Below are 15,240 nucleotides of genomic sequence, written 5' to 3' on the forward strand. Positions count from 1 at the left end.
AATAAAGAATAAGGAACCTATAGCAATGTTATGAATTATTGACCTATTTAAGGCTCCAAATACTTCACATCAAATATTCATCTTTGAACATTTTTTGGAGGGAAAATATTGCATACTTTTGGGCTTTTCCTACTATTTTGACAAAAAGGGCAAACATCCTGAAAATAAAATTCTAACTTTATGTCAAGGGATAGATTTGAAGTAGATTTATAGATATTTAGGTGTAGAAAGTAAAACAGTTGTTTATATATGACTTGTTTTTAAAACTTTAGTTACTGAGACTCATTTAGGTCCCTGGGAACTTTAATTGTTTTAAATGTTTTCAAACTGTCATTGCTCAATAAATAATAAGGAACCAAAAGCAATGTTGTTATGACTCATTTAAGGCTCCAATGCATATTTTGTGTTTTTCCTACTATTTTGACAAAAAGGGCAAAAATCCTGAAAAGAAAATTGAAAAATTATGTCAATGGATGAATCTAATTTAATTTATAGATATTTAAGTGGAGAAAGTAAAACAATTGTTTATATATGACCTTTTTTAACACTTTAATTACTGAGACACTTTAAGGTCCCCAGAAAATTTAGTTTTTTTGTTTTTTTTAAACTGTCATTGCTCAAAAAATAATAATCCGAAAGCAATGTTGTTGTGAATTATTGACCTATTTAAGACTCTAATTACTTCACATCAAATATTCATCTTTGAACAATTTTTGGAGGGAAAATATTGCATATTTTTGGGTTTTTCCTACTATTTTGACAAAAATGGCTAAAATCATGAAAATAAAATTCAAACTTTATGTCAAGGGATAGCTCTGAAGTAGATATATAGATATATAGGTGTAGAAAGTAAAACAGTTGTTTATATATGACTTGTTTTTAACACTTTAATTACTGAGACTCTTTTAGGTCTCTGGGAACTTAAGTCGTTTTTTATTTTTTCAAACTGTCATTGCTCAATAAATAAGGAGCCCAAAGCAATGTTGTTATTAATTATTGACCTATTTAAGGCTACAATTTATATCTTGTGTTTTTCCTACTATTTTGACAAAAAGGGCAAAAATCCTGAAAAGAAAATTGTAAATTAATGTCAATGGATAAATCTAATTTAATTCATAGATATTTAAGTCGAGAAAGTAAAACAATTGTTTATATATGACCTTTTTTAACACTTTAATTACTGAGACCCTTTAAGGTCCCCAGGAACTTTAGTTTTTTTTTGTTTTTGTTTTTTTAAACTGTCATTGTTAAAAAAATAATAAACCGAAAGCAATGTTGTTGTGAATTAGACCTATTTAGGGCTTTAATTACTTCACATCAAATATTCATCTTTGAACATTTTTTGTAAGGAAAATATTGCAAATTTTGGGTTTGTCCTACTATTTTGACAAAAAGGGCAAAAATCCTGAAAAGAAAATTGTAAATTTACGTCAATGGATGAATCTAATTCATTTTATAGATATTTAAGTGGAGAAAGTAAAACAATTGTTTATATATGACCTTTTTTAACACTTTAATTATTGAGACACTTTTAGGTCCCTGGGAACTTTAGTCTTTTTTTTTCCTTTTTTTTTTAACTGTCATTGCTCAATAAATAAGGAGTCCAAAGCAATGTTATGAATTATTGACCTATTTAAAACTCCAATTACTTGACATCAAATATTCATCTTTGAACATTTTTTGTAAGGAGGATATTGCATATTTTGGATTTTTCCCACTATTTTGAGAAAAAGGGCAAAAATCCTAAGAAGTAAATTGTATCTTTATGCCAAGGGATGGATCTGAAGTAGATTTATAGATATTTAAGTGCAGAAAGTAAAATGTTCATATATGACTTATTTTTAAACCTTGAATGACTGGGACCTTTAACGGTCACCTCGGGGTCCCAATAAAGCGGCGTCGGTTTTGAAAATGAAAAGTATGACAGAGGTTTGGACACCCCTGATCTACAAGAGCAGAATGGAAAGAAGCAACTCACGTTTGAGGCTGGGAGGGGTCGTCGCCCAGGGAGACGGTCTCGCCCTGGATTTCGTTGAAACACTTCTCACAGAAGTGGTACCTGTCAGCAAGAAGCCCATATTTTGGTGAACTACACCGGTGGTCACAGAGCGGGCACGGCAGGGCAGGAGGAGGCAGAGGGCAAGGAAGATGGTCGCCGGCAGGAGTGTTTGGGTTTTGAGCGTAAATTTCGTAGTGGATGATTGGTCACAGCAAAGCAGGCCAATGCAGACATCACAAGCGTTACAAAAAAAAGGAGGGAGAGAAGGGGTCACAATGAAGATTCCAAAAAAGCGTTCCATGTCAGACAGGGATGGAGGTGAAGGAGCAACAGAGGACAGAGAGCCAAGGCAAAGCAAAGATTAGCGTCAGTGGTCAACAACATGGACATGTCTCCAAAACACCACAGGGGGATGAGGAGAAGTATTATGGCAAAGCAACAAACACTCATCATCTAGAAAGTGGGAACTGCCCCCCTTCATGAGGTCACGTGCTGACCAAGGACCCCATTCTCCCTTTTGTGCTGGAGTGCTTTTTTACACACCATCTTCTTATTCCTATTCGCCATCCGGCCCGCAGACACGCCCACCCCGCCCTAGTTAGCACTGGAACTCCAAAAGGACAGCCATACCTAGGACTCCCAGGAGGCAGCCAGATGGCCAGAGTGTGAACCATTTATTCTCAACTCTCATTTGTCACTTTAGCACACTTTCTGTCTCTACGGAAAATTTCTTTTTTTTTTTTGTTTTCTTCAAAAAGTTGAATTATTGTCGGAAAAAAGTGTCATCCAGAATTTTTAGGAATATTTTGAGAATTTTAATAGATTTTTTATCATTTTACAAACTTAAAGTCATATAAATTACTAAAAAGGTTGTGTTATTTTTTGTTGTTTTTTTACTAAAAAGTTATTAATATTGCGAGAAAAAGTTGTCATTGCACAAGAATTATGTGGAATCAACGTTCCCTCTAATCTCATGCGTCCTCTAAACACGGCAAATCTAGGGCTCGCACAAAATCGAATAAAAAGATAAGCGCATAACCGTGTGCACGTCTGCCGTCGCTCACATGTGCGCCACTGAATGCTCAAGAAGTTTTGACGTTTGCTCACACATATGAAAAATTGGAGGGAAAATTGGTTGGAATATCTAAACAATTTTTTTTATTATTATTTTCAAGACAAAATTATGCCATTTGACAGTATTAAAGTCAGAAATATGGTGAAAAAAGGTTGTTGTTTTTATTGTTTGTTTTTTTAGAAAAACGCAATATTCTGAGGAAAATAATTTTACAAAAATTGTGTGGATATATTTTGAGAAAAAATATTGTAATAAAAATGTGTTTCTTTTTAAAGAAGTAATAATATGCCATTTTACACCCTTAAAGTATTATGTATTTTTAAAAAAGGCATTTAAAAATATCCTGGGGAAAAAAAATATGTTATAAGACAAAATTACACTTAAAATTAAAATGTATAATGACATTTATCTTTTTTGTGTGAATGTTGTCTATCTGTGTTGGCCCTGAGATGAGGTGGCGACTTGTCCAGGGTGTACCCCGCCTTCCGCCCGATTGTAGCTGAGATAGGCGCCAGCGCCCCCGCGACCCCAAAAAAGGGAATAAGCGGTAGGAAATGGATGGATATACATTTTTTAAATATATTTTATATATAATTTTCTTTTTTAAATAAAAACAATATTGTGAGAAAAAGTTACTTTAAAGAAATTAAGATATTGTAATAAGTGTTTCTTTTTTAAAGAAAAAAGTATGATATTTAACAAAGTCAAATATATTGTCAAAAAAAGTTTTGTTCTTTTTTTTAGAAAAAGTTTTCATACTGTGAGAAAACGTTTTCATACAAGAACTTTTAGGAATATTCTGGGGAATAATTATTTTACAAGACAGAATTATGTAATTTTACAAGATATAGCCTTATAGAAATATATTGTATTTTTTTTATTTAAAAAAAAACTTGGTAAAATTGTAAGAGCAAAGTTGTCATTGTAATATGATTTCAGATGAAACAAAACTGGAGCTGTTTGACCACAATACCCAGCAATATGTTTGGAGGAGATTATCCCAGGAACACCATCCCTACCGTCAAGCATGGTGGTGGTAGTATTATACTCTGGGCCTGATCTGCTGCCAGTGGAACTGCTGCTTTAAATGGAACAATGAAAAAGGAGGATGGTGTTCCTGGGATTAAAGGCCTCATTTTTTCTCCTCTAAACATATTGCTGGGTATTGTGGCCAAACAGCTCCATTTTTGTTTCATCTGACATCACATGGACAAAGATCAGACCTTCTGGAGGAAAGTTCTGTGGTCAGATGAAACAAAAATGGAGCTGTTTGGCCCCAATACCCAGCAATATGTTTGGAGGAGAAAATCCCAGGAACACCATCCCTACTGTCAAGCATGGTGGTGGTAATATTATGGTCTGGGCCTGTTTTGCTGCCAATGGGTTTGGTGCTTTACAGAGAGTAAATGGGACAATGAAAAAGGAGGATTAGCTCCAAATTCTTCAGGACAAGCTAAAATCATCAGCCCGGAGGTTGGATCTTGGGCGCAGTTGGGTGTTCCAACAGGACAATGACCCTAAACCCACACCAATAGTGGTAAAGGAATGGCTAAATCAGGCTAGAATGAAGGTTTTTGAATGGCCTTCTCAAAGTCCTGACTTAAATGTGAGGACAATGCTGAAGAAACAAGTCCATGTCAGAAAACCAACACATTTAGCTGAACTGCACCAACTTCAGGGTTTCCCACACATTCATTTATTTGTGGCGGCCCGCCAAGAAAGAATTACGCCCGACACAAAAATAAATAAATAAAAAAAAAATATATTTTTATTTTTTTCCCGCTTTTGACTCGCTCGACCGTTCATAAAAGCAATGGGACTCTGTCTGTGAATGGAGCTTGTAGTTACATATTATATAAATATGTAAATATTATATAAATATACATATTAAATAAATAGGTTCTCATAGTTATATAAATATATAAATATTATAAAAATGTAAATATTGCCGGCAGTAAGTCGAACACATTTCCAGTGAGGGTTGGACTCCGCCAAGGCTGTCCTTTGTCACCGATTCTGTTCATAACTTTTATGGACAGAATTTCTAGGCGCAGTCAAGGCGTTGAGGGGTTCCGGTTTGGTAACCGCAGGATTAGGTCTCTGCTTTTTGCAGATGATGTGGTCCTGTTGGCTTCATCTGACCGGGATCTTCAGCTCTCGCTGGATCGGTTCGCAGCCGAGTGTGAAGCGACCGGAATGAGAATCAGCACCTCCAAGTCCGAGTCCATGGTTCTCGCCCGGAAAAGGGTGGAGTGCCATCTCCGGGTTGGGGAGGAGACCCTGCCCCAAGTGGAGGAGTTCAAGTACCTAGGAGTCTTGTTCACGAGTGAGGGAAGAGTGGATCGTGAGATCGACAGGCGGATCGGTGCGGCGTCTTCAGTAATGCGGACGTTGTATCGATCCGTTGTGGTGAAGAAGGAGCTGAGCCGGAAGGCAAAGCTCTCAATTTACCGGTCGATCTACGTTCCCATCCTCACCTATGGTCATGAGCTTTGGGTCATGACCGAAAGGATAAGATCACGGGTACAAGCGGCCGAAATGAGTTTCCTCCGCCGTGTGGCGGGTCTCTCCCTTAGAGATAGGGTGAGAAGCTCTGCCATCCGGGAGGAACTCAAAGTAAAGCCGCTGCTCCTTCACATCGAGAGGAGCCAGATGAGGTGGTTCGGGCATCTGGTCAGGATGCCACCCGAACGCCTCCCTAGGGAGGTGTTTAGGGCACGTCCAACCGGTAGGAGGCCACGGGGAAGACCCAGGACACGTTGGGAAGACTATGTCTCCCGGCTGGCCTGGGAACGCCTCGGGATCCCCCGGGAAGAGCTAGACGAAGTGGCTGGGGAGAGGGAAGTCTGGGTTTCCCTGCTTAGGCTGTTGCCCCCGCGACCCGACCTCGGATAAGCGGAAGATGATGGATGGATGATGGAATAAATAAATAGCTTCTCATAGTCATCATTGTCACCGACGTCCCACTGGGTGTGAGTTTTCCTTGCCCTTATGTGGGCCTACCGAGGATGTTGTAGTGGTTTGTGCAGCCCTTTGAGACACTAGTGATTTAGGGCTATATAAGTAAACATTGATTGATTGATGATTGATATATAAATATGTACATAAAGTGTTGTAATTATATTCGTCCGACCACACCACCACAAATAGATGCCTGACATGTGGGAAACACTGAATTTTGTGGTCAAAAATTCAAGCAGAAGCTTGTGGATGGCTACCAAAAGCGTCTTATTACAGTGAAACTTGCCAAGGGACATGTAAGTAAATATTAAAATTGCTGTATGTATACTTTTGACCCTCACATTTTCAGTAGAGCCGTAATAAATTCATAAAAGAAGCAAACTTCAAGAATGATTTTTATGACCAACAAGTACGTGCTTCAATCACTCTATCACAAAAAAATAAGAGTTGTAGAAATGATTGGAAACTCAAGACAGCCATGACATGATGTTCTTTACACGTGTACGTAGACTTTTGACCACCACTGTACATCTCGCGTTTATTCGTTGACTAAAATGTCGGTTAATTATGTCATCGTCTGAGTCAATGTGCGTTTGTTTTGTTTAGTTATTGTCCTTTTTCCGTCAGGGGAAAATAGGTTGTTCATGATAATTATTTGTCAACAAAATGGACACTAACGCATAGGTGCTACCAATCTTTGGGCACACCTTTCGATTCTTGAGGGTAACAATTTGATTCAGAATTCAATATCTATAGTTTTTTTTATTAAGATTGGGTGGCAGTTCTATGATGAACTACATTCCACCATAAAATAGATAACAGCTGTGATACATTTCTAGATCACTTTAAAGAAAACTGGTTTTGTTGAATACATTTCTACCAAACATTTATCCCTCCATCCATTTTCTACCGCTTGTCCCTTCCGGGGTCGCAGGGGCTGCTGGAGCCTATCTCAGCTGCATTCGGGCAGAAGGCGGCGTACACCCTGGACAAGTTGCCGCCTCGTCACAGGGCCAAAACTAAAAGTTTTGTGGCCAAACAGCTCAACTCTCCAATCAATCAATGTTTATTTATATAGCCCTAAATCACAAGTGTCTCAAAGGGCTGCACAAGCCACAACGACATCCGCGGACCGGCGCCCACATAAGGGCAAGGAAAAACTCACAACCGTCGATGAGTATGACTATGAGAAACTTTGGAGAGGACAGCAAATGTGGGCCACCCCCCCACCCCCCCCCCCCCCCCTCTCCTATGGGAGACCGGTGCATAATAGTGTGAAAGTCCAGTCCATAGTGGATCTAACATAATAGAGAGAGTCCAGTCCATAGTGGATCTAACATAATAGTGTGAGAGTCCAGTCCATAGTGGATCTAACATAATAGTGAGAGTCCAGTCCATAGTGGATCTAACATAATAATGTGAGAGTCCAGTCCATAGTGAATCTAACATAATAGTGTGAGAGTCCAGTCCATAGTGGATCTAACATAATAGTGTGAGAGTCCAGTCCATAGTGGATCTAACATAATAGTGTGAGAGTCCAGTCCATAGTGGATCTAACATAATAGTGTGAGAGTCCAGTCCATAGTGGATCTAACATAATAGTGTGAGAGTCCAGTCCATAGTGGGTCTAACATAATAGTGAGAGTCCAGTCCATAGTGGATCTAACATAATAGTGTGAGAGTCCAGTCCATAGTGGATCTAACATAATAGTGTGAGAGTCCAGTCCATAGTGGATCTAACATAATAGTGTGAGAGTCCAGTCCATAGTGGGTCTAACATAATAGTGAGAGTCCAGTCCATAGTGGATCTAACATAATAGTGTGAGAGTCCAGTCCATAGTGGATCTAACATAATAGTGTGAGAGTCCAGTCCATAGTGGATCTAACATAATAGTGTGAGAGTCCAGTCCATAGTGGGTCTAACATAATAGTGACAGAGTCCAGTCCATAGTGGATCTAACATAATAGTATGAGAGTCCAGTCCATAGTGGATCTAACATAATAGTGAAAGTCCAGTCCATAGTGGATCTAACATAATAGAGAGAGTCCAGTCCATAGTGGATCTAACATAATAGTGTGAGAGTCCAGTCCATAGTGAATCTAACATAATAGTGTGAGAGTCCAGTCCATAGTGGATCTAACATAATAGTGTGAGAGTCCAGTCCATAGTGGATCTAACATAATAGTGAGAGAGTCCAGTCCATAGTGGGTCTAACATAATAGTGACAGAGTCCAGTCCATAGTGGATCTAACATAATAGTATGAGAGTCCAGTCCATAGTGGATCTAACATAATAGTGTGAGAGTCCAGTCCATAGTGGATCTAACATAATAGTGTGAGTCCAGTCCATAGTGGATCTAACATAATAGTGTGAGTCCACTCCATAGTGGATCTAACATAATAATGAGAGTCCAGTCAATGGTGGATCTAACATAATAGTGAGAGTCCAGTCCATAGTGGATCTAACATAATAGTGAGAGTCCAGTCCATAGTGGATCTAACATAATAGTGAGAGTCCAGTCCATAGTGGATCGTACATAATAGTGTGCGAGTCCAGTCCATAGTGGATCTAACATAATAGTGTGAGTCCAGTCCATAGTGGATCTAACATAATAATGAGAGTCCAGTCCATAGTGGATCTAACATAATAATGACAGTCCAGTCAATAGTGGATCTAACATAATATTGAGAGTCCAGTCCATAGTGGATCTAACATAATAGTGAGAGTCCAGTCCATAGTGGATCTAACATAATAGTGTGCGAGTCCAGTCCATAGTGGATCTAACATAATAGTGTCAGTCCAGTCCATAGTGGATCTAACATAATAATGAGAGTCCAGTCCATAGTGGATCTAACATAATAGTGTGAGTCCAGTCCATAGTGGATCTAACATAATAGTGTGAGTCCAGTCCATAGTGGATCTAACATAATAATGAGAGTCCAGTCCATAGTGGATCTAACATAATATTGAGAGTCCAGTCCATAGTGGATCTAACATAATAGTGTGAGAGTCCAGTCCATAGTGGATCTAACATAATAGTGTGAGTACAGTCCATAGTGGATCTAATAGTGTAAGTCCAGTCCATAGTGGATCTAACATAATAGTGTGAGTCCAGTCCATAGTGGATCCAACATAATATTGTGAGAGTCCAGTCCATAGTGGATCGATTATAAAAGTGTGAGAGTCCAGTCCATAGTGGATCTAACATAGTGTGAGAGTCCAGTCCATAGTGGATCTAACATAATAGTGTGAGAGTCCAGTCCATAGTGGATCTAACATAATAGTGTGAGTACAGTCCATAGTGGATCTAATAGTGTAAGTCCAGTCCATAGTGGATCTAACATAATAGTGTGAGTCCAGTCCATAGTGGATCCAACATAATATTGTGAGAGTCCAGTCCATAGTGGATCGATTATAAAAGTGTGAGAGTCCAGTCCATAGTGGATCTAACATAGTGTGAGAGTCCAGTCCATAGTGGATCTAACAAAATAATGAGAGTCCAGTCCATAGTGGATCTAACATAATAATGAGAGTCCAGTCCATAGTGGATCTAACATAATAGGGTGAGAGTCCAGTCCATAGTGGATCTAACATAATAATGAGAGTCCAGTCCATAGCGGAATAAAGTCAAATACAAATAAGGCAACAAGAGAAGTATCTTTTGTGAAGCAGATATAGATCATCTACATCTACAATATGATTTGTCTGAGTGGCTGGCCAGGACAGATCGGGGGAAAGAAATAATGAAAAAAATCCATTACATTTTTTTGAATCGATTAAGAATCTTTACAAATAAAAATAAAAGCAATTTATTTTTTGACGCAGTGACCAACTCCAACGAGCCGAGCAGGAGCGCACCTTTTCACCACTTGAGCACATGGGAGAACAGGGGCCCAAGTCAGGAGCCCACTTTATGACCATCCACAATGGTGTGATGATATTTAACTGAGGAGCTGTGTTGCAACTAGCACAAACACTGGCTGCCTCCACCTAGTGGCTCATGGCAGCATAATGGCATTGGTGTTTCTCCATTCTATTCAAAGTGGTGTGTGAGTGGACAGCCCTTACCTGTTCTGGTAGCTAAAATAAGCAGCATCGCGCTGGATGGTGCATAATTGTTTTCCATAGCAGCATAGAGTTTGGGGGGAAAACTCAAACTGGAGAAAGCAATGGAAAAAGGAAAGGGTTAGATTCAGCGGGAGACGCCATCCTTTAAAGGCCTACTGAAAGCCACTTAGCGACCACGCAGTCTGGTAGTTTATATATCAACGATGAAATATTAACATTGCAACACATGCCAATACGGCCAGGTTAGTTTATTAAATTGCAATTTTAAATTTCGCGCGAAGTATCCTGTTGAAAACGTCGCGGTATGATGACGCGTGTTTGTGACGTCGCGGACATGTTGTTCAAGCCTCGATCCTAGCTATAAGTCGTCTGCTTCAATCGCATAATTACACAGTATTCTGGACATCTGTGTTGCTGAATCTTTTGCAATTTGTTCAATTAATAATGGAGACGTCAAAGAAGAAAGCTGTTGGTGGAAAGCGGTGTATTGCGGCCGGCTGTAGCGACACAAACAGCCGGTGTTTTTTTGTTTACATTCCCTAAAGATGACGGTGAAGCTTTAATATGGAACAGAGCGGTTAAGCGAATATGGTTCTCTACCACATGTTAAACGGCAGGTTTCGGTGAGAAAATTGTGGTAATAAGTCGTCTTTCACCGTAGACATGAGCGGATAGCTTGCGTCGTTCCTCGTGCACCTGTCAAAGAGGCAGCTGTGGACTCTCTTGCCTCTTCCGACCGGCCTTCCCCGAACGTGGGATGCTTCCACCGCGGAGGAGGGGGGAAAAAAAGCTCAGCCTGGCCCCAACAGCTGCCTTCGCTTCACTTTGTCGAGAAACGTGGCTTCCCTCAGAGACACTGGCGGTCACCACACCCCTCCGACTTTCAGGTATCAAATAATCTCACTAAAACACTAGTAACACAATAAGCAGATAAGGGATTTTCCGGAATTATCGTAGTAAATGTGTTTAATAACATCTGAATCGCTCCAACTGCCCTCATTTTTTTTTTCTTCTTCTAGTCCCTGGGTAGGGAACCTATGGCTCGCGAGCCAGATGTGGCTCTTTTGATGACTGCATCTGGCTCTCGGATAAATCTGAGCTGACTCTGCTTAACACGATAAATAATGAATAATTCCACTTGTAATCACAGTGTTAAAAATAACGTTCAAAATATAAAATATTGTCATGCATTTTTGTGTTCAAGAAGTTGGTAAGAAGTCATTTATTTATTATTGGTTAGGGTGGGGCTTGCCCAACCAGGGCGTTCTTCAGACCACCAAGCACTGACATGAGAGCCAGTTTCAGGGTTACAATATTGTTTTATTTTTCTATAAGTCTCTCAGTTGTTTTCCAGCAATTGTCTTTTTCTCTTTCGTTCTGGCTCGTGCTCTGGTTTCTAGCCCCAAGCCCGTCTCTCCTCCTGGCTGCTGCTTATAACATAGCGACAGGTGATCGGATAAAAAGGCCCAGGTGGGCCATCTACGCACCTGTCACTGAATTCGAGGGCGGTCCTGGCAACACCCTGCTTCCCCGCAGGCCACGCCCCCTCCACAGTTAGCTTCAGAATAACAATGTTATTACAAAGAATAAGAGACCTCTCTAGAAATGTTGGTCTTTCTTAAAAATGCACGCGTTTTGTTGTGTGTTCAGTGTTAAAAAAAATATTATATGGCTCTTACGGAAATACATTTTAAAATATTTGGCTTCCTGGCTCTCTCAGCCAAAAAGGTTCCCGACCCCTGTTCTAGTCCTTCACGCTAACTTTCCTCATCCACAAATCTTTCATCCTCGCTCAAATTAATGGGGAAATCGTCGCTTTCTCGGTCCGAATCGCTCTCGCTGCTGGTGGCCATGTTTGTAAACAACGTTCAGATGTGAGGAGCTCCACAACCCGTGACGTCACGCACACATTGTCTGCTACTTCCGGTACAGGCAAGGCTTTTTTTATTAGCGACCAAAAGTTGCGAACTTTATCGTGGATGTTCTCTACTAAATCCTTTCAGCAAAAAATATGGCAATATCGCGAAATGATGAAGTATGACACATAGAATGGACCCGCTATCCCCGTTTAAATAAGAAAATCTCATTTCAGTAGGCCTTTAACGAGCGACCTCACCTTGCGTCCGCAGCAGTATCCTAAGCCCTGCATGACGGGATCGATCTCCGTCTCAAAGACCTCGGCCAGCTTGGAGCAGTACTTGTAGACGCGCGAGGTCTTGCGGTTGTACAGCCAGGCGTTGTTGAACATCAGCCAGATGTCCTCCACGTACTGCCAGGGCTCCTGGTACTGCCCCGTGTCCAGCTTGCGCTTGACGGTGGACAGGTCCATGGGGTTCTTCACGATGTCAAAGTAGTCCTGGAGGTCAGCAAGGAGAAAGGAGGTCCATGGCGTAGGGAGAGAAGAGGGGACATTGTTGTTGAGAGCTGCAGAAAAGAGGCTTTGTGTGCAGACAGACAGACATGACAAATTGGGCCCTCAAGATCTTGGCTTTGCACCCTGGTGTTTGACTACTTGGACCTTGTTTTGTCCAAGTTGGCAACAGAGACAGCTTATTTTCAAACATACTTGTAGGAATGAAGGTCCTCAAAGCTCAGTTAGGACTTGACTTTGCTAAAAATAAAAAAAAAAGGGGATTGATAGCTGGCTGGAAGCTCCATGCAGCATTCAGGGATGCAAAGTGACCAAGGTGCAAAACGTAGAACTTAACAGAGCCTACAGCTTGACTTTTTTCGAGCTTTTTTGGCAACATGGTGGTTGACCTTAAACGGGAAGTGCACTTTTTTTTAGAATGTTGCTGATCGCACGGGATCGTTATTAAAGACATGGATTTTTTTATGCATTCTAACTCCTAAATAATAGTTTATTCACAGCAGAGACAATTTAGCTCCTCTAATTCGCCCATAAAACCTAATAAAAACATCCAAAAAGTGACTGATATTGTTATTTTTGTAGCGGTTGCTTTAAGGCAGGGGTCACCAACCTTTTTGAAACCAAGAGCTACTTCTTGGCTACTGATTAATGCCAAGGGCTACCAGTTTGATACACACTTAAATAAATTGCCAGAAATAGCCAATTTGCTCAATTTACCTTTAATAACTAAATCTATATATATTTAAAAAATGGGTATTTCTGTCTGTCATTCCGTCGTACAATTTTTTTCCTTTTACGGAAGGTTGTTTGTAGAGAATAAATGATGAAAAAAAACACTTAATTGAACGGTTTAAAAGAGGAGAAAACAAGAAAAAAATTTAAATAAAATTTTGAAATATAGATTATCTTCAATTTCGACTCCTTAAAATTCAAAATTTAACCCAAAAAATTTGAGAAGAACTAGCTAATTTGAATCTTTTTGAAAAAATAAAAAAAACAATTTATGGAACATCATTAGCAATTTTTCCTGATTAAGATTAATTTTACAATTTTGATGACATGTTTTAAATAGGTTAAAATCCAATCTGCACTTTGTTAGAATATATAACAAATTGGACCAAGCTATATTTCTAACAAAGACAAATCATTATTTCTTCTAGATTTTCCAGAATAAAAAGTTTAAAAGAAATTCAAAAGACTTTGAAATAACATTTAAATTTGACTCTACAGATTTTCTAGATTTGCCAGAATATTTTTGGGGAATTTTGATCATAATAAGTTTGAAGAAATATTTCACAAATATTGTTTGTTGAAAAAACAGCAGCTAAAATGAAGAATTAAATTAAAATGTATTTATTATTCTTTACAATAAAAAAAATAAATTTACTTGAACATTGATTTAAATTGTCAGGAAAGAATTTAAAAGGTAAAAAGGTATATGCGTTTAAAAATTCTAAAATCATTTTTACGGTTGTATTTTTTCTCTAAAATTGTCTTTCTGAAAGTAATAAGAAGCAAAGTAAAAAAATAAATGAATTTATTCAAACAAGTGAAGACCAAGTCTTTAAAATATTTTCTTGGATTTTCAATTCTATTTGAGTTTTGTCTCTCTTAGAATTAACAATTTTGAGCAAAGCGAGACCAGCATGCTCGTAAATAATTTAAAAAAAAAAAAATAGAGGCAGCTCACTGGTAAGTGCTGCTATTTGAACTATTTTTAGAACGGGCCAGCGGGCGACTCATCCGGTCTTTACGGGCTACCTGGTGCCCGCGGGCACCGCGTTGGTGACCCCTGCTTTAAGGACATCATTCACCACACCGGTTTACTTGACTTTGTCATCATTTTGTACTGTCATTGTTGGATTGTGCACACAACGTTGTTCTTGTTTAGCATGTTGGATTGTGCATATAATAATGTGCTGGAAAAATAAATGATCATCTCCAAATAGCTTTTCAACAGATACAGCTACAATAGCCGTATTCCCATGGTCAAGACACTCCTGAACTCAGGACAACGGAAGAATCGTCGGACTGGGTTATGGAAAGGAAGCACTGGACAGTCGCAGGGTGGTCCAGAGTCCTGTTTTCAGACGTAAGCAAATTTTGTATTTCATTTGGAAGCTGAGGCGCTAGAGTCTGGAGGAAGGCTGGAGAGGAGCAAACTCCAAGTTGCTTGAAATCCAGTCTGAATTTCCCACAGTTGGCAAGGGTTTGGGGAGCCATGTCAGCTGCTGGTGTTCATCCACTGTGTTTCATCAAGTCCAGAGTCAATGCAGCTGTGTACCAAGAGATTTTAGAGCACTACATGCTTCCATCTGATGAAAAGCTCTATTGTGATGATGATTTCATTTTCCAGCATGATCTGGCACCTGCCCACAGTGCCAAAACCACCAGTAACCAGTGAACTGACCATAGCATTACTGTCCTCCGTTGGTCGCCCAACTCCCCTGACCTGAACCCCATAGAGAATTTGTGGAGTATTGTAAAGAAGAAGCTGAAAGACAGCACACCCAATAATGCAAATTAGCTAAAGGCCGCTATTGAAGCATCCTGGGCATCCATAACACCTCAGCAATGCCACTATTGAAGCATCCTGGGCATCCATAACACCTCAGCAATGCCACTATTGAAGCATCCTGGGCATCCATAACACCTCAACAATGCCACTATTGAAGCATCCTGGGCATCCATAACACCTCAGCAATGCCACTATTGAAGCATCCTGGGCATCCATAACACCTCAGCAATGCCACTATTGAAGCATC

The 15,240-nt window shown here is 39.6% G+C and overlaps 1 protein-coding gene across 4 annotated transcripts in view; it reads right to left on the reverse strand.

Annotated features, from left to right (window-relative positions):
* The window catches only part of ep300b (E1A binding protein p300 b), a 112,826-nt gene that overhangs the window by 35,068 nt on the left and 62,518 nt on the right, over positions 1 to 15,240 (reverse strand). For all 4 annotated transcript variants that reach the window (XM_061884511.1, XM_061884513.1, XM_061884512.1 and 1 more), the window contains exons 19-21: positions 12,221 to 12,460; positions 10,105 to 10,193; positions 1,979 to 2,059 (exon numbers count right to left, since the gene is read on the reverse strand). In XM_061884511.1, coding sequence (XP_061740495.1) covers positions 1,979 to 2,059; positions 10,105 to 10,193; positions 12,221 to 12,460 — 410 coding nt within the window. The remainder of the gene's footprint in view (positions 1 to 1,978; positions 2,060 to 10,104; positions 10,194 to 12,220; positions 12,461 to 15,240) is intronic.

The sequence above is a fragment of the Nerophis ophidion genome, linkage group LG23 (genome assembly GCF_033978795.1).
Source record: "Nerophis ophidion isolate RoL-2023_Sa linkage group LG23, RoL_Noph_v1.0, whole genome shotgun sequence".
NCBI classification, from domain to species: domain Eukaryota; kingdom Metazoa; phylum Chordata; class Actinopteri; order Syngnathiformes; family Syngnathidae; genus Nerophis; species Nerophis ophidion.